Below are 18,156 nucleotides of genomic sequence, written 5' to 3' on the forward strand. Positions count from 1 at the left end.
TAAGCTGCAAATCTTTAAATTTTGACTTTGTTTTTTTGAGCAGATTTCTCTAGACGGTGATAACTGCCTTGAGTGTCTGAAAATTTGGTAGAGGTTTACTAGGGTCTATAAGATAAGCTGTGATAACTAGCTTCAAGTCACTGTAATTTATTTGGGCCTTTTCCAAGGAGACCCAGGGAATAGGATCGACTCTTAGTAACCAACCATTTGAGAGTTTAAATATCGTTGCTTGATAATAACTAAAAAGATTTGGGAGACCCAATCCACCTCGTCTCTTATGTTTTTCTAAAAGAGTGATTGATATTCGTGGCTTGCTTTTGTTTCAAATAAAAGTTCTGAGTTGTGTTTGAAATTTATTGAACCATTTTCCAGGTATAGGCAATGGGATACATCTAATTACATATAAAAGTTTAGGAAGGGCCATCATCTTGTAGGTAATGATTTTCCCCAGCCACGATAGGTCTATTTTACTCAGACGGAATAATTCGGTTTGGAGGGGTTTATGAAGAACCGACAGGTTGTCATTGACCACAGATGATGGAGATTTTGTCAGAATTATACCCAAGTACGAAATCTGCTGCTGTTGCCAGTTAAAGTCGAATTGTACCTTCAAGGCAGTGGCCAAGTTGTCTTCTAAGTTGAAACTCATACATTGAGTTTTTGAAAAGTTAATTTTATAAAATGAAACATTAGCAAAATTTTTTATCAGGGAATTTAAACGCTTAAGTGACAAAAGGGGGTTTGAGAAAAAGTGTGACTTTCGAGCATGTTTGTTTAAAGTTTATACCTTCAATAAATAGGTCAGACCTAATTTTTGCAGCTAGGGGTTCAATAAATAGGGGAAAAAGTATAGGCGAGAGGGGACATCCCTGTCTGGTGCCGTTAGGTAAAGGAAACTTAACTGAAAGAAAATTATTTGTGTACACCCGGGCCGATGGATTCGAATACGTAGCCGTAATGCTGTTGAATATCCTGCCTTGAAATCCAAATTTTTCAAGAGTTTTAAACATATAAGACCAGTTCACCAGGTCAAAAGCTTTCTCCGCATCTAGGGCCAACAATACTGCTGGAGATTTCTTTTTGCTTATAATCGAGATAATATTAAGGGCTTGTCTTGTGGCATCTGATGTCGATCTTCCCTGAATAAAACCCACCTGGTCTGGGTTAATTAGTTTGTGAACAAAATTTTGAAGTCTTTGAGCCACTAATTTAGCCAATAATTTGGTGTCACTGTTCAAAACAGAAATAGGCCTGTAATTTTTTGTGTCATTCGGATCACCTTTGGGTTTGGGGATGACGATAACCAAAGCCTCCAGCATCTCAGCAGGCAAGTGGCCCTCAATTGCGGATGTATTTGCTAATCTAACTAGAGGATCTTCCAACAAGTTTTCAAAGCACTTATAAAACTCATTTTGAAACCCATCTGGGCCAGGTGATTTCCCATTTTTAAGGTTTTTAATTAGAGAAGAAATTTCTAATTTAGTATATGGGGAAGTCAATTCTTCCAGCTCAGACTTAGAAAGGGAAGGGAGGTTTATGGAATTTAAAAAAAGAGTCTATCACTTCACATGAGGGGTTAGAAAAGTTGGGATTATCCTTAAGATTATATAAATTTTTCTGCCTCAATGTCAATATTTGAGATTGCAAATCTGGGGAAGGGTTATTAAATAATTTTTCTTCTAAAGCTATAATTTCTTTAGTGATTTCAACTGTTTTGTCTCTATTGTTTTTCTTTAATTGGGAATTTAGTTGGATAAGATGACCCCTTAGCACCGCCTTAAAAGCCATCCATAGTAAATAACTTGGAGTATTATCAGAATCATTCTCTCTAAAGTAATTCTTAATTGATTGTTTTTTTGCACATCTGTATTTAGGATGGGTAAATAAGTAACTGTTGTTACGCCACAGCCTATTCTCTACTAAAACTGGGCCAATAATTATTTCAGATAAGACAGGGGCATGATCAGACCATAACCTTGGCTCTATCCGCACAGATTTGAATTTGGTTAAAGAAAATATGTCTGTCAGGATCAGGTCAATACAGGAGTATGAGTTATGCCTTCCTGAGTAATGGGTAAACTCTATAGAAGATGTGTTGAGGCATCTAAATACATCATACAGCTCATTCTTATTAATCCTCTGGTCTAAATTAGAGAGAAACTGTCTTGATCTAGTGGAGGAGTCCATTAAGGCGTTAGGTACCATGTTAAAATCCCCAAACAAAACCAATTTGCCCCTCTTGGTTTGATGAATAAGCTTCATTATTTTCTCCAAAAAAGTTATTTGACCACTATTAGGGACATAAACATTAGCTAGGGTGAATTCTACACCATTTATTTTACATATTAAAATTAGATATCTTCCATCTTCATCGGCTATCAGAAGTTTTTCAAAAGTTACTGTTTTTTATAAGGATTGCTACACCTCGTTTTTTCTTTGGATTGGAGGCATAGAAGATGTTGGGAAACTTCTTATTAGTGAATTTTGGCTAGTTGGCAGCTGCAAATTTGGTTTCTTGAAGACCAATAATATCTGCTCTAGAGTCTCTTATCTGTTTCCATACTAGCTATCACTTTCTTGGGCTATTCAGACCATTAACGTTATGGGATAAAATCTTAACTGCCATGGGAGAAGGTGTCAGTAGTGATGCTTGTCATTTGAGCACGGTGTTTTAGAAATATGAAAAAAAGGGATGGAGACATTGTAAAGATTCTGAAAACAACTTAATGAATCAATAATAAAAAAAAAATGTACTATCAGTAGTAAACCACTAAAAACTGAATCTAGCCTAAAATAACCTTAACTGCTGAAGATTAGTTCCTCTAGAGGATCTTCTAATCGTAGGAACTAACTCCTCTAGGAAAGGGATTAAGTTCTGGCCCGAAACCTCAATTCAAATGCATAAAATTAACTTCTCAGGAAATAGAATTACCAAGTTCTTTTAGAATCTGTAGACCTTCCTCTACATTGCTTATGGCGACAGTCCAGCCCTGGAAAGAAAACAACACCTTCGCTGGGTTAAAACCCCACTTATACAGGAGGTGTTTCTGCCGAAGAAGGTCTGTGATTTTTGCTAAGTTTTTCCTTTGTAACATGGTCTCTTTTGAGAGATCAGCAAACGTTTTAATGTTCTCATAGGGGTGAGGTAGGATTTTGTTAGTTCTTATAAATTCTTTTAACCTTTCTTTTGTATGAAAGAAATGGAATTTGACAATTACGTCTCTTGGAATGACCGGTCTGATATGTTTAGGTTTTGGAAGTCTATGGACTCTAACAATAGTGACATCTAGATCTGTCAGAGATGGCAAGGACTTCTTTAGAAGACCTTTTACATAAAGATCTAATTGGTCATTTTTGACTGACTCAGGGATCCCTCTCGGCTTCAGATTTTGTCTTCTATCCCTGTCTTCTAAAACCGTCATCTTATTTTTAATGAATTTTAGATTTTCCCTTAGAGTACTTTGCTCCTTCCCCAACTTATCAGTCACTTTTCCTAATTCAAAAACGTCAGCTTCATTTCTTTCTACTCTATGTGAGATGGAATAAATCGAGGTCTGAGGTTTCTCAAATCTCCTATCTAGGTCTTTTTTTGTGTCCAGTCTCATGGATTTTTTAAAAGCTGTAAACAGACTCTTGAAAAATGTTAGGTCTAATGGCTGCTCCCATTTGAAACTTTGAAGAGCATCATTTGGGTCAGTATAGGATGAATTGTCTCTCCTAGATCTCTGCTTATCCGGGCTTACAGTTGGTGAGGAGGTCTCATCCTCTTCAGAGCTCTCCTCCGTCACCTGCTTTGTATGAGATGATTTCTTAGATTCCCTCTCCTTCCTCTTTTTTGAGGATGACTGAGATTCAATGAACATTGAGTCGTCATCAGATATTTCTTTGTCCTAAGACCGGGCGTTCTTAGCAGAAGTTTTATATGGAGATCTTGACCTGTCCCTAGGTTTGTTGTTGGGAATAGATTTAGGTTTCGATGAAGACATTATGTTAATTGTGATCCCTCACAAGATGAAATTGGAAAATAATTACCAAACAATTAGGACAGAGTGGTTCAGATAAATTGCAGAACACCAGAGTCTTTATGCTGTACTAAACTATCATAGCAATGAGTATTATGAATTAGGAGAGTAAGGAATGAGTGAAAATCCTAGCCAGAGCGATAAGATTTAAAATCTCAACCTCTAAAGAGATAAAACAACCTATAAAATAAAATAATAATGTATATAATATATAATACTATAATAATAATATGTTTTCACAAAGAAGACATGAGAAAAAAGAACATGAGAATCTAAAGACCCCTGGCTGCAGTATCAAAAATCAGCCACCAGAGCCTGCCACTGAGGCGAAAAATTTAAGAGAGAGAAATATAGCTTTCATACATCCAGTAAATTAGTTATGTATAAAGTAGAGATATTTCTAACAAAGAAATGTATGTTATTAAAAACAATTACCTTAGGCATTACAATAAAAGTAGATAATATCAGCTGTCTTCAGATATTAGCTAATCAAATCTGCTCATTTTTCTCCCATTCACTATTACACACAGTATGAAGAGAAGGCAACATCTTAGCTACACCAAGAACCACGGCACCAAGACATGTACATATATATAATAATAAAGATGTTCGTTGGAAACCTAATGATTTCATTTGCTCACGGAGAGTTCTCTCGTCTCTGTACCGAAATTGTTGTTTATAATGATAATCAACTATCGCGGCCAAAGATATTAATAAATATTTTTCAAGAACTGTAATATCTCTTGTTAGTCATACATTTGTAGATCTATATCAGGAGTAAAAGGGATGTCAAGTCCATATGTAGTCTTTTCAGTTAGATCATCACAGTTTTACATAAAATGGCGGAGTTAAGAACCGTAAAGCACAAGATGGCGGCACCAAAACTCAGTGAAGATCCCACAGTCATGCAATAAATGGTACCTATGTGTAACAGATTTAAATAAGACTACTTAAATCCTTTTAGATCATAAAACCTCTGTTATCACACAAGATGGCGTAGTTGAATATGATGAAGTACAAAAATGGCGTCAATGTAAAATTTGTGACACAGCAAAAAAAAAAAATCTTCAAAGCTTCTATGTAGTACGAGATGAACCCCAAGGTCAAATCAAAAACCAGGTGATGAAATAATGAGGTAATAAGATCTCAAGATAGGTCAAATCTTTAAGCTTCCCTCAAGAAAATTACTCAGCATAGTTGTGAGGTAAAATTTTTCAGATAATATCAAAGAAGGTCTCAAAATGTTTCTGAAGCATCCTGAGTTAGTTTAGTAGCTTTTTATAAGAGTTCAATGTCTTTAAAAAGGCATTTCATCCCAGTTGCTTATTCTGAGGCAGGAGCACAAGAAAACACGTACCTACTCCATGACTAGCAGGCCACGCTCCCCTGTGTACTGATTTGTGAATGTTCCATAATGTAATGTAATGTAATTTAACTTAAAATAGCCTGGTGGGTGGCTTTTTAAGTCATATTAAAAAGATGGCAAATGTATCACATATTGGCTGTTCCTCCATGTCCTTAGGGCCTGATTAAAGATAGAATTTTTGGAGGTTACAATTATTCAGGCATAGTCAGTTCACATTAACTGGCCAATTTTGAACTTGTTGAAATTTGTAAGGTGGAATTGTCTACGAGAAACAAGTCGATCCTAGAGAATGATTTATGTCTATCAGAGAAGTAGGTATATTCTCTATTGCAGGGTTCCCCAACTCCAGTCCTCAAGGCCCACCAACAGGTCATGTTTTCAGGATTTCCTTAGTATTGCACAGGTGATGTAACTATTGCCTGTGCTGATGATGGAATTATCACCTGTGCAATACTAAGGAAATCTTGAAAACATGACCTGTTGGTGGGCCTTGAGGACTGGAGTTGGGGAACCCTGCTCTATTGGATGCGTTAAAACATTTTAAAGATTCTCAGAGTTTTTCCCATAGTTAGCCAAATGGATAAGATGGAGAAGGGGCCATTGCTCTGGGAGATGGAATCAAGGAGTGTGTCAAGAATTAAGTTAAAGTCTCTACAAATGATTACAGATGCAGTTAGTTTTTTTACTTGAAAAATATGCTAGTCCAGCACTGAATCGAGGAAATAAAAACCATTCAACTCCTCTTGGTCCTTTTACTTTCCTTATACCCAATCAATGGTCTTGTGTGCTTTTGTTCCCTTAAAGTTTTTTCTACCAAAGTCTCTACAAAGAATTAGATTGCCCTTTTTTATTTATTTTTTTTATTATTTTTTTTAGAAAGAATGTGAAAAGCAGATTTTTAAGCTGTTATAGATATCCTGAGAGCTATGTATACTTTAAGTTATGTCCCAAAACATAATATTATTTTTTTCTGCTACTGTCTTCCTTGTCTGCCAATTTCAGTTTAGGTGCACTGATTTCTCCCAGTAATAAGTTCCCTTGCCGAGATATTAGCAAGCAAAGTATTTGGCACTTAATGAGTTAACTTTTTTATATCCATGCACTTCTTCTTCTTTTACAATGTTAACCAATCATAGGCAAGCAGCAACACTCAATTGAAGAACAGATTTCTCTGTGTGTAAGATGTAATGATACAGTTGTGATCTCCTGGTTTAACCTCCTCTATGAGTTCAGACTGGAGGATCAGTGCACCCGTATTTATCTGTCTCACATTACAAACCCTTTTATGAGTTCTCCTGTTTACTGTGTCAGTCAGTAATTACACTAATGTCTGCTGTGCTCAAGGAACTTGTACTCTCTTCTGAGATCTTGCTCTGATCTCACTACAGAGCAAGTAAAAGTTGAACTCAACAAACATAAGTGTTATACTGACACTTTGAGTTTGGCTCTCCAGACAGGCAGCATGGGGGTGGGTCAGTACCAGCAGAGCTGATAGTGCTAGAAGAGGAGAGCTGATAGAAGAGTTCATAATGTGACACAGCTAAACTCAGCTGTGCTGCCCGTCTCCCCGCAATGACCTCTTCTGAAAGGTTTTAGTCATCTGTGTTTTCTAATCATGCAGGAGGTTAGACCAGGAGACCAGGGCTTTCTTTCATTATACATCTCACACACTGAGAAATCTTTTTTAAACTATAGTAGGGGTGTTTGTCTTTTTTCCTTTCAGTGTTGCTGCCTGCTTATGATTGGTCAGCATCATACAGGGAGAAGAAGTGTATGCACCCAGTAAAAATTTTCTGATAACACGCACTTGGACTAAGCAAAAACTTAACTCATTAGGTGCCAAATACTTTGATTGCTAATATCTGCATGGAGATGCAGAATTAAAAAAAAAAAAAAAAAAGTTTTATTCCTTTCTGCAGCCACTATTACATTGTGTATCCAGTTCAGCATTAAAAATGTGGTGAAAGGTCCTCTTTAAGACTAACACAAGTTCATTTCCGTAAGAGTCTGACTTGACTGATGGATGGGAAGTGCAATAGAGGATCTTGTAGCATTTGCTCGGTGATGTGTTTAAATCGCTCCCATGTGCATGATTTGTGACTGTTTGACAGTTTTAATACATGTGAGGAATGTCAATTTCTTACACATTCCTCACAGGTAATAAAGCTGTCAAACAGTTGCAAATCATACACACGGGAGTGATTCAAACATATCACCGAGCAGCTGTAAATACTCGGAGCTCGCCCGAGTATACTCGGAACAGAACATACTCACTCAACACTAGTCTTTATATTGGGTTGTTATGACCTCTTCTGTTCACTTCTAATAGCCGAAATGGAGTTTTAGGCATTGGGCAAAGGCTTTCTGCTCCTTGGCTAGATTCCTACACTGCTCCTTTAGGGTCTTTATGAAAATGATGACCTTGCGGTCTTGATGTTAGATTTGAGCCATATAGTGGTCAGTACTAGATTTAAGCCAACAAACTTACATCTAACAACACATTATAGAGATTCTCATTCCTATTGGCAAATTTATGACTGTGGCACTAAACCATACAAGCTAATGTAGCTTCACTGTACTGCTGACCACGTATCTTCAATATTCCTGCTTTCTCAGATATTCCTGCTGTTTTATATTTTTGTACAATTTTAGAATTCTCTTTCAATAGGCAAATCCTGGGTAGATGAATGAAACATCCATTTCCTGATAATTGAGCCAATACCCACCAAGATATCCCAACACTTGGATATTATTTCATGCCCCTCAATTTATTCTTGAATTTGCTGTATTCCAATATTCTGCTTTGTGTTTTGGCTTTTATTTTCACACGTACTTATATAAAGATCGTGTTTCAGTTCTACAGTTTTCAAACTTAGTAGCGGAAAATTATTTTTTGCTTCTTAGTTTTACATATTAACCTGTTAAGGGGATGGGGACAACTTTATTAATAATGGAAAACAACCGAACCCGGGGTCCACGATGCAGCCTGGAAGACTGCGGCCGAACACCTTCCGGGTAAGAAGGTAAAACAACCAATTAATATATAAATCCCTCCAGTGTTACTGCACTCCGGGACGGGAAAAGGGATTCACATTATCTCCGTTAACTGCACGAGAGATGTGCGACAAATAATGTAGCCGTAGCCCTGTTAACTGCACAGAGGCTACGCAGTAGACGCTAGGACGTGTGTGTGACTCACACCGGTGTATACGTGCTCCCAGCCGGTGTGCTACCGGACTGCGGAGTAACTCTCCACGTGGCTAACAGGCGGTGCCAGGAATACGGAGTCCGCAGTCTGCTCGGGGTGTATAGCGACCCCCTAGTCGGAGCCAGACTGTGAAACAGAACTACCTGCCTCCCTCCAGCTGAGACTGCCTATCCCCAGCTAAACCTGCCTTTCCGAAGCTAAAGCAGCAAGAGAGCACTTTTGGCTCAAACATACAAGCGTCGACACATAAAAACAACCATAGCTCAATGATCAGAGCGCACCGCCATGTTTGTGGGCGGGCTATTTAAAGACTAAGCCCTGCCCACCATCGCATTATTGGTCGCGCTACTGATGACTTCACCCGCGGCCAATCAGTCGGTGCCAGGTCACCGGATCAGTTGACACCAAACCACCAATCACGGCGTTTATCATGTCTCACCTCACTGGGGAAGTACTGGCATGGCTTAATCCCTTGTGGGAATGAGGGGATCCCCTGGTGTCCGATCTATCATCTATCCTCGCTGCTTTCCGGAAAGTCTTCGATGAACCAGGACGAAAATCCGCTACTGCCTCCTCTCTGCTCCGTATCCACCAAGGGAGTCTCACCGTGGGCCAATATGCCATACGGTTCCGTACCCTCGCTTCTGAGCTTGCCTGGGACAATGAGGCCCTAGTGTCCATCTTCTGGGAGGGCCGGATTAAGGATGAGTTAGCCGGCCGGGACATTCCTACCACCCTGGATGACCTCGTGTCGCTCGCTACCCGGATCGACATCCGTTTCCTGGAACGTGCTAAAGAGACTACCTGGGAGAGAAAGTTTCCTCGCCTTGCTCCTACTTTCCAGAGACCTGCCTTTCAACCAGCTACTCCCCGGGCACGCTCGGCCGAACCTATGCAGATCGACCAGACCAAGATGGTCAAATCTCACAAGAGTCACGCCGAGCCGAGGGAAGCTGTTTCTATTGTGGCAGTAAGGAGCACTTCATCCTTTCCTGCCCAGAGAAGCCGGGAAACTCCAGTGTCTAGGACCGCTCGGAGAGGTCGTCCTGGGCAAAAGTAAACCCTCTCCGTCCCTGATCTTGTCTGTCTCTATCTCCTGGGGAGAGAACCGTTACTATGAAATGGCTCACCTGGATTCTGGATCTGCTGGAAACCTCATTTCCCAGTCCCTGGTAGAGAGATACCGGATTCCCACCAAACCTCTGACTGAACCAGAGTCAGTCACCTCCATGGATGGAAGACTCCTTCCGGTGACCATCCTGCTCATCACTGAACCCATAACCCTGCAGGTGGGAATGCTGCACTCTGAGAAGATCTCCTTCCATGTGCTGTCCGGACTCTCTCACTCCCTATTGCTAGGTCTACCCTGGCTCCAGAGACATGAACCCGTCCTGAACTGGCAATCCGGTGAAGTACTCTGGTGTGGGCAGGATTGCCATAGGACCTGCCTGGTTCCAGTTCGCCTGGCTCGTCCTCCACCTACCTCGGCTAATTTACCCGGTCTACCGGCACCTTACTGGTCCTATGCAGATGTCTTCGATAAAAAGGAAGCAGAGACACTGCCACCTCATAGGCCATATGATTGCCCGATCGACCTGGTACCCGGCGCCACTCCACCCCATGGGCGTATTTACCTGTTGTTGTCGGCCGAAACCCGGGCCATGTCAGAGTACATCGAGGAGAATCTGGCCAGGGGTTTCATCCAGAAATCTACCTCCCCGGCTGATTCCGGATTCTTCTTCGTCAAGAAGAAAGATGGTTCATTACGCCCCTGTATTGACTATAGAGGACTCAACCAAATCACGGTAAAAAACAAATACCCCCTGCCGCTCATCTCTGAGTTGTTTGACCGTCTTAAGGGAGCTAGGATCTTTACCAAGCTAGATCTACGTAGGGCGTATAACCTGGTCTGAATCCGTCACGGAGACGAGTGAAAGACGGCATACAATACCCGGGACGGTCACTATGAATGCCGTGTGATGCCATTCGCTCTGCAATACTCCCGCCGTCTTCCAAGAATTGGTCAACGACATCTTCCGTGATCTTCTTTACTCTTGCGTGGTGGTGTACCTGGACGATATCTTGGTCTTCTCTCCGGATCTTCCCACTCACCGGAGGGATGTTCTTCAGGTCCTGCTTAGGCTCAGGCAGAATCACCTCTATGCAAAATTCGAGAAGTGCCTCTTCGAACAGACCTCTCTTCAATTCCTGGGCTATGTTATCTCCCAGACAGGCCTACGAATGGATCCCGAGAAGCTCTCTGCTGTCCTAAAGTGGCCCCGTCCGGAGGGGTTGAAGGCGATTCAGCGATTCCTGGGCTTCGCCAACTACTATCGTCTCTTCATCCCGCACTTCTCTTCCCGGACTGCTCCCATATCTGCGCTCACCCGTAAGGGAGCAAATCCCAAGGAATGGTCGCCCGAAGCTGAGGAGGCCTTCCTTTCCTTAAAGCAAGCCTTCTCCTCTGCCCCAGTGCTGCACCATCCAGACTGCAACAAACAGTTCTACCTGGAGGTTGATGCTTCCTCCTCCGGAGCTGGAGCGGTGCTCACCCAATAGTCTTCTTCCGGGAGAATGGTAACCTGCGGCTTCTTCTCCAAACTCTTCTTCTCGTCTGAGCGCAACTACTCCATAGGAGACCGAGAACTGTTAGCCGTTAAATTGGAGCTGGAGGAGTGGCGTTACCTGCTTGAAGGGGCTCTATACCCATGGATCATCTATACGGATCACAAAAACCTGGCATATCTCCAGAATGCCCAAAGACTCAATCCGCGTCAGGCCCGGTGGTCTTTGTTCTTCGCCCGCTTTGACTTCATCCTACATTTCTGCCCGGCGGACAAGAATGTCAAAGCAGACGCCTTGTCCCGATCCTTCCTGTCCTCCGATCAAGAGGAGGAGCCTATGCACATCATCGACCCCTCCAAAGTGATGAATGTTGCCCCCTTGGATCTGACTCGTCTTCCACCCGGTAAGACGTTTTGTAGTGGTACCAGATCGTGAGAAGGTTCTTCACTGGGGTCATTCATCTAAACCAGCCGGCCAGGCTGGCTAAAAGAAGACCTTCCTGCTCATTACCCGGCATTACTGGTGGCCTACCCTGCGCAAGGATGTGGTAGACTTCGTCTCGGCCTGTTCGTCCTGTGCCCGCAACAAAGTTCCCAGACATCTTCCAGCCGGTCGCCTCCTGCCTCTTCCCGTACCTGCTGCCCCATGGCAGCACATTGCCATGGACTTTATTACTGATCTCCCTGTTTCTGCCGGTTGTACAGTCATTTGGGTGGTCGCCGACCGCTTCTCTAAAATGGTCCACTTCATCCCTCTGCCTGGTCTCCCGTCTGCATCGGAGCGGCATATCTTCCGTCTCCATGGCCAACCCTCCACATTGTGTCGGATCGAGGGGTTCAGTTCACTTCACGCTTCTGGAGAGCTATGTGTAAGCTGCTGGATGTCACCCTGGATTTCTCCTCCGCCTACCATCCACAATCCAATGGCCAAGTGGAGCGTATCAACCAAATCCTTACCAGCTACCTCTGGCACTTTGTTAACGCTCACCATACCGATTGGGTGAAGCTCCTACCATGGGCCGAGTTCTCCTACAACAACCATGTGAGCGAATCTACTTCTAAATCCCCGTTCTTCGTGGTCTACGGTCAACTTTCCCGGATTCCATTTCCCATCTCCGCCTCGGTGGACAACCCTGCCGCGGAGTCTCTTGTCAGCGAATTCTCCACTATTTGGGAAAATACTAGGTCCGCACTTCTTCAGTCCTCCGAGCGGATGAAGAAACATGCTGACAAGAGACGTCTGGATCCGCCTCAATTCCGCCCGGGAGAAATAGTCTGACTCTCTTCCAAACATGCCCTACTCAAAATATCCTCCTATAAGTTGGGTCCTCGGTTCATTGGTCCATTTGAAGTTCTCAAACAAATCAACCCAGTGGCCTACAAGTTAAAACTCCCGGCCACCTTACGGATTCCCAACTCCTTCCATGTATCTCTCCTCAAACCAGTTGTGTTTAACTCTTTTTCCAACAATCCAGGTACTCCCCCTGCTCCGGTTTCCGCTGAGGACGTTTTTGAGATAGAGAACATTCTGGCCACTAAGAGGGTAAGAGGAAAGACCCTTTTTCTAGTGGATTGGAAGGGGTTTGGCCCAGAGGAGAGAACTTGGGAACCCAGGGAAAACATTCATGCCCCACTTCTCCTTGAAAAATTCCTTTCTGGCCTAAAAAAGAGGGGGCGTAAAGGGGGGGTACTGTAGCATCGGCTTCTCTGCCCCCTGCCAGGCAGAGATGCCGTTCCACTCACCTCCTCGCTCCCCGCACTCCCCGCTCTGCATTCTACAGCGCTCCTCTTCCTCCTGCCGGCGCGCGCAGCTCCCTGGGCACTGTGCTTAGGGCGCTCTCCCTCCCTCTTAAAGGGGCCGCGCGTGCCATCCTAAGGACTCCCCGGCCAATAGCCGAGGATCCTCCCATATATAAGGCACCTCCTCCAAAATGGAGGTGCCCGAGCAATAGTTGTCGCACAGTGTTACTTACCTCTGCTTCAGCCCTCAGGTCCCGCTGCTAGCCTGACTACTAGTCCTACCTGCCTGTTACCTGCCTGTTACCTGCCGTGCCTGCCAGCCCGCTTACCTGGAAGCACCTGCCTGTTACCTGCCTGTTACCTGCCGTGCCTGCCAGCCCGCTTACCTGGAAGCACCTGCCTGTTACCTGCCATACCTGCCAGCCCGCTTACCTGGAAGCACCCACCGTCACTTGTAGTGACCACCTGCCGAGCCTACCCGGAGGCTCCTGCTGTCACTTGCCGCGACCACCTGCCAGCCTACCTAGAGACTCCTGCCGTCACTTGCCGTGTCTACCTGATAGCCTACCTGGAGGCTTCTGCTCTCCAGTCTGCCTGCTGTGCCCATCTGCAATTCCGGTCAGTCTCTGCCATCTGTACCGTGGGAGTCACCTGCTCCCTTACAAGGTCGTCCCCAGAGTAGCACCTGGTCCCTCTGCTCGGTCCCTCCCTGGTCACGGAGTCGTTAGCTGCCGTACGACCAGGGTCAGTCCGAGTTGATACTTAGTTATGCCCCTCTGGGTCCCTCCCTGCACCGCAGCACAGAGGTTCCACCTCCCAGACCCATAACAGGAGCACAGATTAATAAAACCTCTGCAGGATCTGCTGTCACCAGAAATTTTTTCCGGGAGAGCAAAACGGGGTAGTGGGGCAATTGCGGCTGCAGCAGCATTCACCGCCGCCGTGTTAACCAGATTGGCCGCCTGAGAAGCTGCCTGGGTCGCTACTGCAGTGATATCAGCCACCGGGGCAGCTTGTTCCAGAGTCCTAAGTCTGGCCTCAAGTTGCTGTATATAGCGCTGCTGTTGCTGGTTGTCAGCCATGTTCGGCAAGACCCTGGCGCTCTGATACTGTTAAGGGGACGGTTGCAAACAACTTTATTAATAATGGAAAGCAACCGAACCCAGGGTCCGCGATGCAGCCTGGAAGACTGCGGCCGAACACCTTCCGGGTGAGAAGGTAAAACAACCAATTAATATATAAATCCCTCCAGTGTTACTGCACACCGGGACGGGAAAAGGGATTCGCACTATCTCCGTTAACTGCACGAGAGATGTGCGACAAATAATGTAGCCGTAGCCCTGTTAACTGCACAGAGGCTACGCAGTAGACGCTAGGACGTGTGTGTGATTCACACTGGCGTTTACGTGCTCCCAGTCGGTGTGCTACCGGACTGTGGAGTAACTCTCCACGTGGCTAAGGCGGTGCCAGGAATACGGAGTCCGCAGTCTGCTCGGGGTGTATAGCGACCCCCTAGTCGGAGCCAGACTGTCAAATGGAACTACCTGCCTCCCTCCAGCTGAGACTGCCTATCCCCAGCTATATCTGCCTATCTGAAGCTAAAGCAGCAAGAGAGCACATGGAGCTCAAACATACAAGCATCCACACATAAACACAACCTTAGCTCAATGATCAGAGCGCACCGCCATGTTTGTGGGCGGGCTATTTAAAGACTAAGCCCTGCCCACCATCGCATTATTGGTCGCGCTACTGATGACGTCACCCGCGGCCAATCAGTCGGTGCCAGGTCACCGGATCACTTGACACCAAACCACCAATCACGGTCCGCCATGTCACGGGTATGCTCAGTGCAGTGCATCCTGAACTTAGGCTGTAGCAGCCCTTGTTCCCCTCCACAACCTATGCTTAACACTACTAGGAACAAGGACCCAAGAGACAGCCTGTACTTCTCGTGCACTGGCTAGGCGTCGGGACTGATGGCATGCTAAGCAGCATCTTCTCTGGCTGGACCAGAATGGGAGACCACAGTTGGGTCTGACCCAATTTCAGGTCCAGCAACCACCTGACGCTTAACATTAACCATAGTAATATTCTAACTATCATAGTATATCTCGATAGAAAGAATGGTACAGGTGTGTGAAATCACATGTATTTATAAAATATGTCTTAATAGTTTTGCCTGGGAAAAGTGCACTGCTTCATTAAACCTGGAGTATAAAGAAAAATTCTACAGCTGCAATAAATAAAGATCATTGTAATCCGAAATGATAGCAGCACCTTATGTCTATAGCTAACACACTCTTGTTATGTCATTATCATTTATGACCTGTTGAAAGCTAGTTTTCTCGTTTTCACAGTGAAGAAGAGCACTGTGGTTGTTATTATGATTGTTACTGTTGTAACGTGAAATTGTTAAGGCTAACGCTAACTATAACCTTCAGTGTTATAGTGGCATCAATTGTGGCTGTCAAGCAATGTGTGTGCCCATGCAGTATATGGTGAGTTTGGCAATGCAGTTTCTGGTCATGCCATACTTTTTAAAAATATAGCACACATTATAGCATTACTGAGCGAGTGTGCTTGATGCTACAGAAATTTCTCACTGCTTTAATTGGAATCACATATATTGATATATTGTACAATATTCTGGAAAGTAAACCATGTTCACACATAAATCATAGAAATTTGATTTTAAAACATTTTTATAATGTACTGTATATAATATACTTATAACTGATACACTAAATGTGTGCAGAATTACTATTAAATTAAAAAACTATTATTTTACATAATTAAATATCCTTGTTAGAAATACCATATCTAAATCAAAACAATATATAAATCAAAATAGGAAATAAATTTTCGATATATCAGACAAAAATCCTGAAGACAATTCCTTTTCATGTCATATATTGTATTTTACGCTAAAAAATCATATAATCATATACAGTCATCTATCTATCTTGATCTAATATATCTCATTATCTAAATCACTAATTTACCTAAAACTTTTTTTTTTATCTATTATCTTTATCAAAGTATCTACATTCACATCTTTCAGCTATCAACATATGTCAATATACATCCACACATTGATAGATGAAATATATATTATACTGCAATGTTAACAGACATTGAAAATGATTGATTCAAGAGTTATCATTGTTTTAAGTTGTAGTTATGTAATTAGTTATGTCTTTTAACATTGTATGTAATCTTTCATAATTACATAATATACATTTCTTGTATTATTTAATTTACTGTTTATCAATGAAGAGTGAATATTTCACTGTCTCTGTGCATTTTTCATTCTTGATGCCCCCAACCATATTGTAATGTTTATTTCTTTAGTTATTTATGAACCTATACCAGTTTTCCCCATAATAAAACAGTCACATTCAATGTATTGATTCATTGCAGTACTTACAGTTAGTAGAAATATCAGGTCACTTAGAGTTTCTGTAGCCTCCGTCACGAATACACAGATAATCCTCTGGCCACTTTGAGGACAGGGAATTCCTCCCTGGCTCTTATATATGCTCAGTTGCTCACGATTCATTCAAACAATGTAACAACCATTATGACAAAAACACTTCATTGTTGGAGGAACCCAGACGCCTGTTAATTTCCAGATTTCACGTAGGTTGTATTGTGGTCTCATGACAAACGCAGTCCAGACTGGAGCTGAATATTTAGATTTCCAATATATATCTGTATTCTATTTCAATATAGTTCAGTGGTTTATTTTGTTGTTAATAGGCAAAGAGGCTGTGAAGGCTAAAACACAGGAAAAACACTTTTATATGGGGAATTTGCATTCTATACATCACCTGCTACCTGTTATTGCTACCTCAAGTGTGCCCACTTTCTCTGCAAACTATTTAGATATCTATTTTTTACACATTTTTGCAGCTTATGTTATGTTTATTCTCAAAGATGATTTTTATGCCATCTCACTGATGTGTGATTAGCTGAACGTTAGGTCCATGTAAATCCCAAATGAACTGCTATGTACACCTGCTATTACTTCCAGAGACTGTTAGACAATTTCCATTTTGGCTACTCCTTTTTCACAATTGCTCCTTGAACACCTAAGATCAAATGGGCAATAATTCAATTAAGACTAGTCAACTAATGTGCAAAACACATGGGATGCATAACAAGGATTGAACATGAGCTATACCTGCTATTACATAGTTTGCCATACTCTTTGCGGGTAGTTATTTCTATTTCCTTTAAAAAGTTGTAATGGCTATGCAATGATAACATTAATAGTGAAAAGTTTTTAGTTACAATGTAAAGTTTTTTTTCTTTAATGTAGAATGACTCTTAGAAGGGGTTGTCTGGTTGGATAAGTGTTAACTTGTTGATCAGTGGGTGTATGAGCACTGGGACACACACTAGGTGGCAGATTGGGGAATTTTTATGTCTGTTGGGGAACTTTTATCCCTATTGCTCATTCATTCTCTATGGGGCTTCCGGAAAAAGCCGAGAACAGCTGACTCATAAGGAATGAATGGAGCATAGGTCAAGCATACGCACTGCCGTTCCAACCTATTAGGGATAAAAGATCTGCCAATCAATACATTCCCAGCGCTCATATATCCTGTGGATACCTGATACTAGACAATCCCTTTAACAAGCAAGCTTTGTTTAATTTGGCAGTGAGCATTTCTCAGTAGCAGCTGTTATGGGAACCGTCTGTCGAAGGGCGCCTACATCCACTCAGCGGTAATATGCATTTTTTTAATCCCTTAAATAAAAGCAGTCAGAATGATATTTAAGATTTATCTCTAAAAGACCAAAAAAAAAAGATAAAACACATGAAACAGTCAAATCTAAGGACAGGCCCACATGCAACAGAATAATTAGCTTCAAATTCTCAGTAAAATTGACAGGTGTCACATCTGAATTTTGTTGCCAATTTGCAGTGGAAAAACAAGCCCCTATTATGAAGGGTGAAGGGTGCAGTGAAAATCAGCATCAAAAATTGACTATAAATTTACTGTAAATTTCCGTGTTCACCATATAGATGAGATTTGTCCATATCTTCACATCTCTGGTATTGTAACCTGTTGCCTATTTCCTCCTCGTAATTCCTCCTGGAAAATTTGCAGCATTCCCATCCAACGTGGACGTACCCTTAAAGTTTTTCCATGTCCTGAATTCACTTGCTTCTGAATATAACTACAGCTCTGGCAAAAAATTAAGAGACCACTGAACAGTTTTCTATTGGAAAGCATGGAAAGACTGGTG

The 18,156-nt window shown here is 42.5% G+C and overlaps 1 protein-coding gene across 1 annotated transcript in view; it reads right to left on the minus strand.

The window, feature by feature from the left end:
- Positions 1–16,459, minus strand: part of LOC141247610 (uncharacterized) — an 85,172-nt gene extending 68,713 nt beyond the window's left edge. Inside the window, exon 1 of the mRNA XM_073669243.1 lies at positions 16,328–16,459. Within this exon, the coding sequence (XP_073525344.1) occupies positions 16,328–16,459 (132 nt within the window). The remainder of the gene's footprint in view (positions 1–16,327) is intronic.
- Positions 16,460–18,156: the final 1,697 nt, after the last annotated feature.

The sequence above is a fragment of the Phyllobates terribilis genome, unplaced genomic scaffold (genome assembly GCF_046119375.1).
Source record: "Phyllobates terribilis strain yellow unplaced genomic scaffold, ASM4611937v1 Scaffold_2__4_contigs__length_985480577, whole genome shotgun sequence".
NCBI classification, from domain to species: domain Eukaryota; kingdom Metazoa; phylum Chordata; class Amphibia; order Anura; family Dendrobatidae; genus Phyllobates; species Phyllobates terribilis.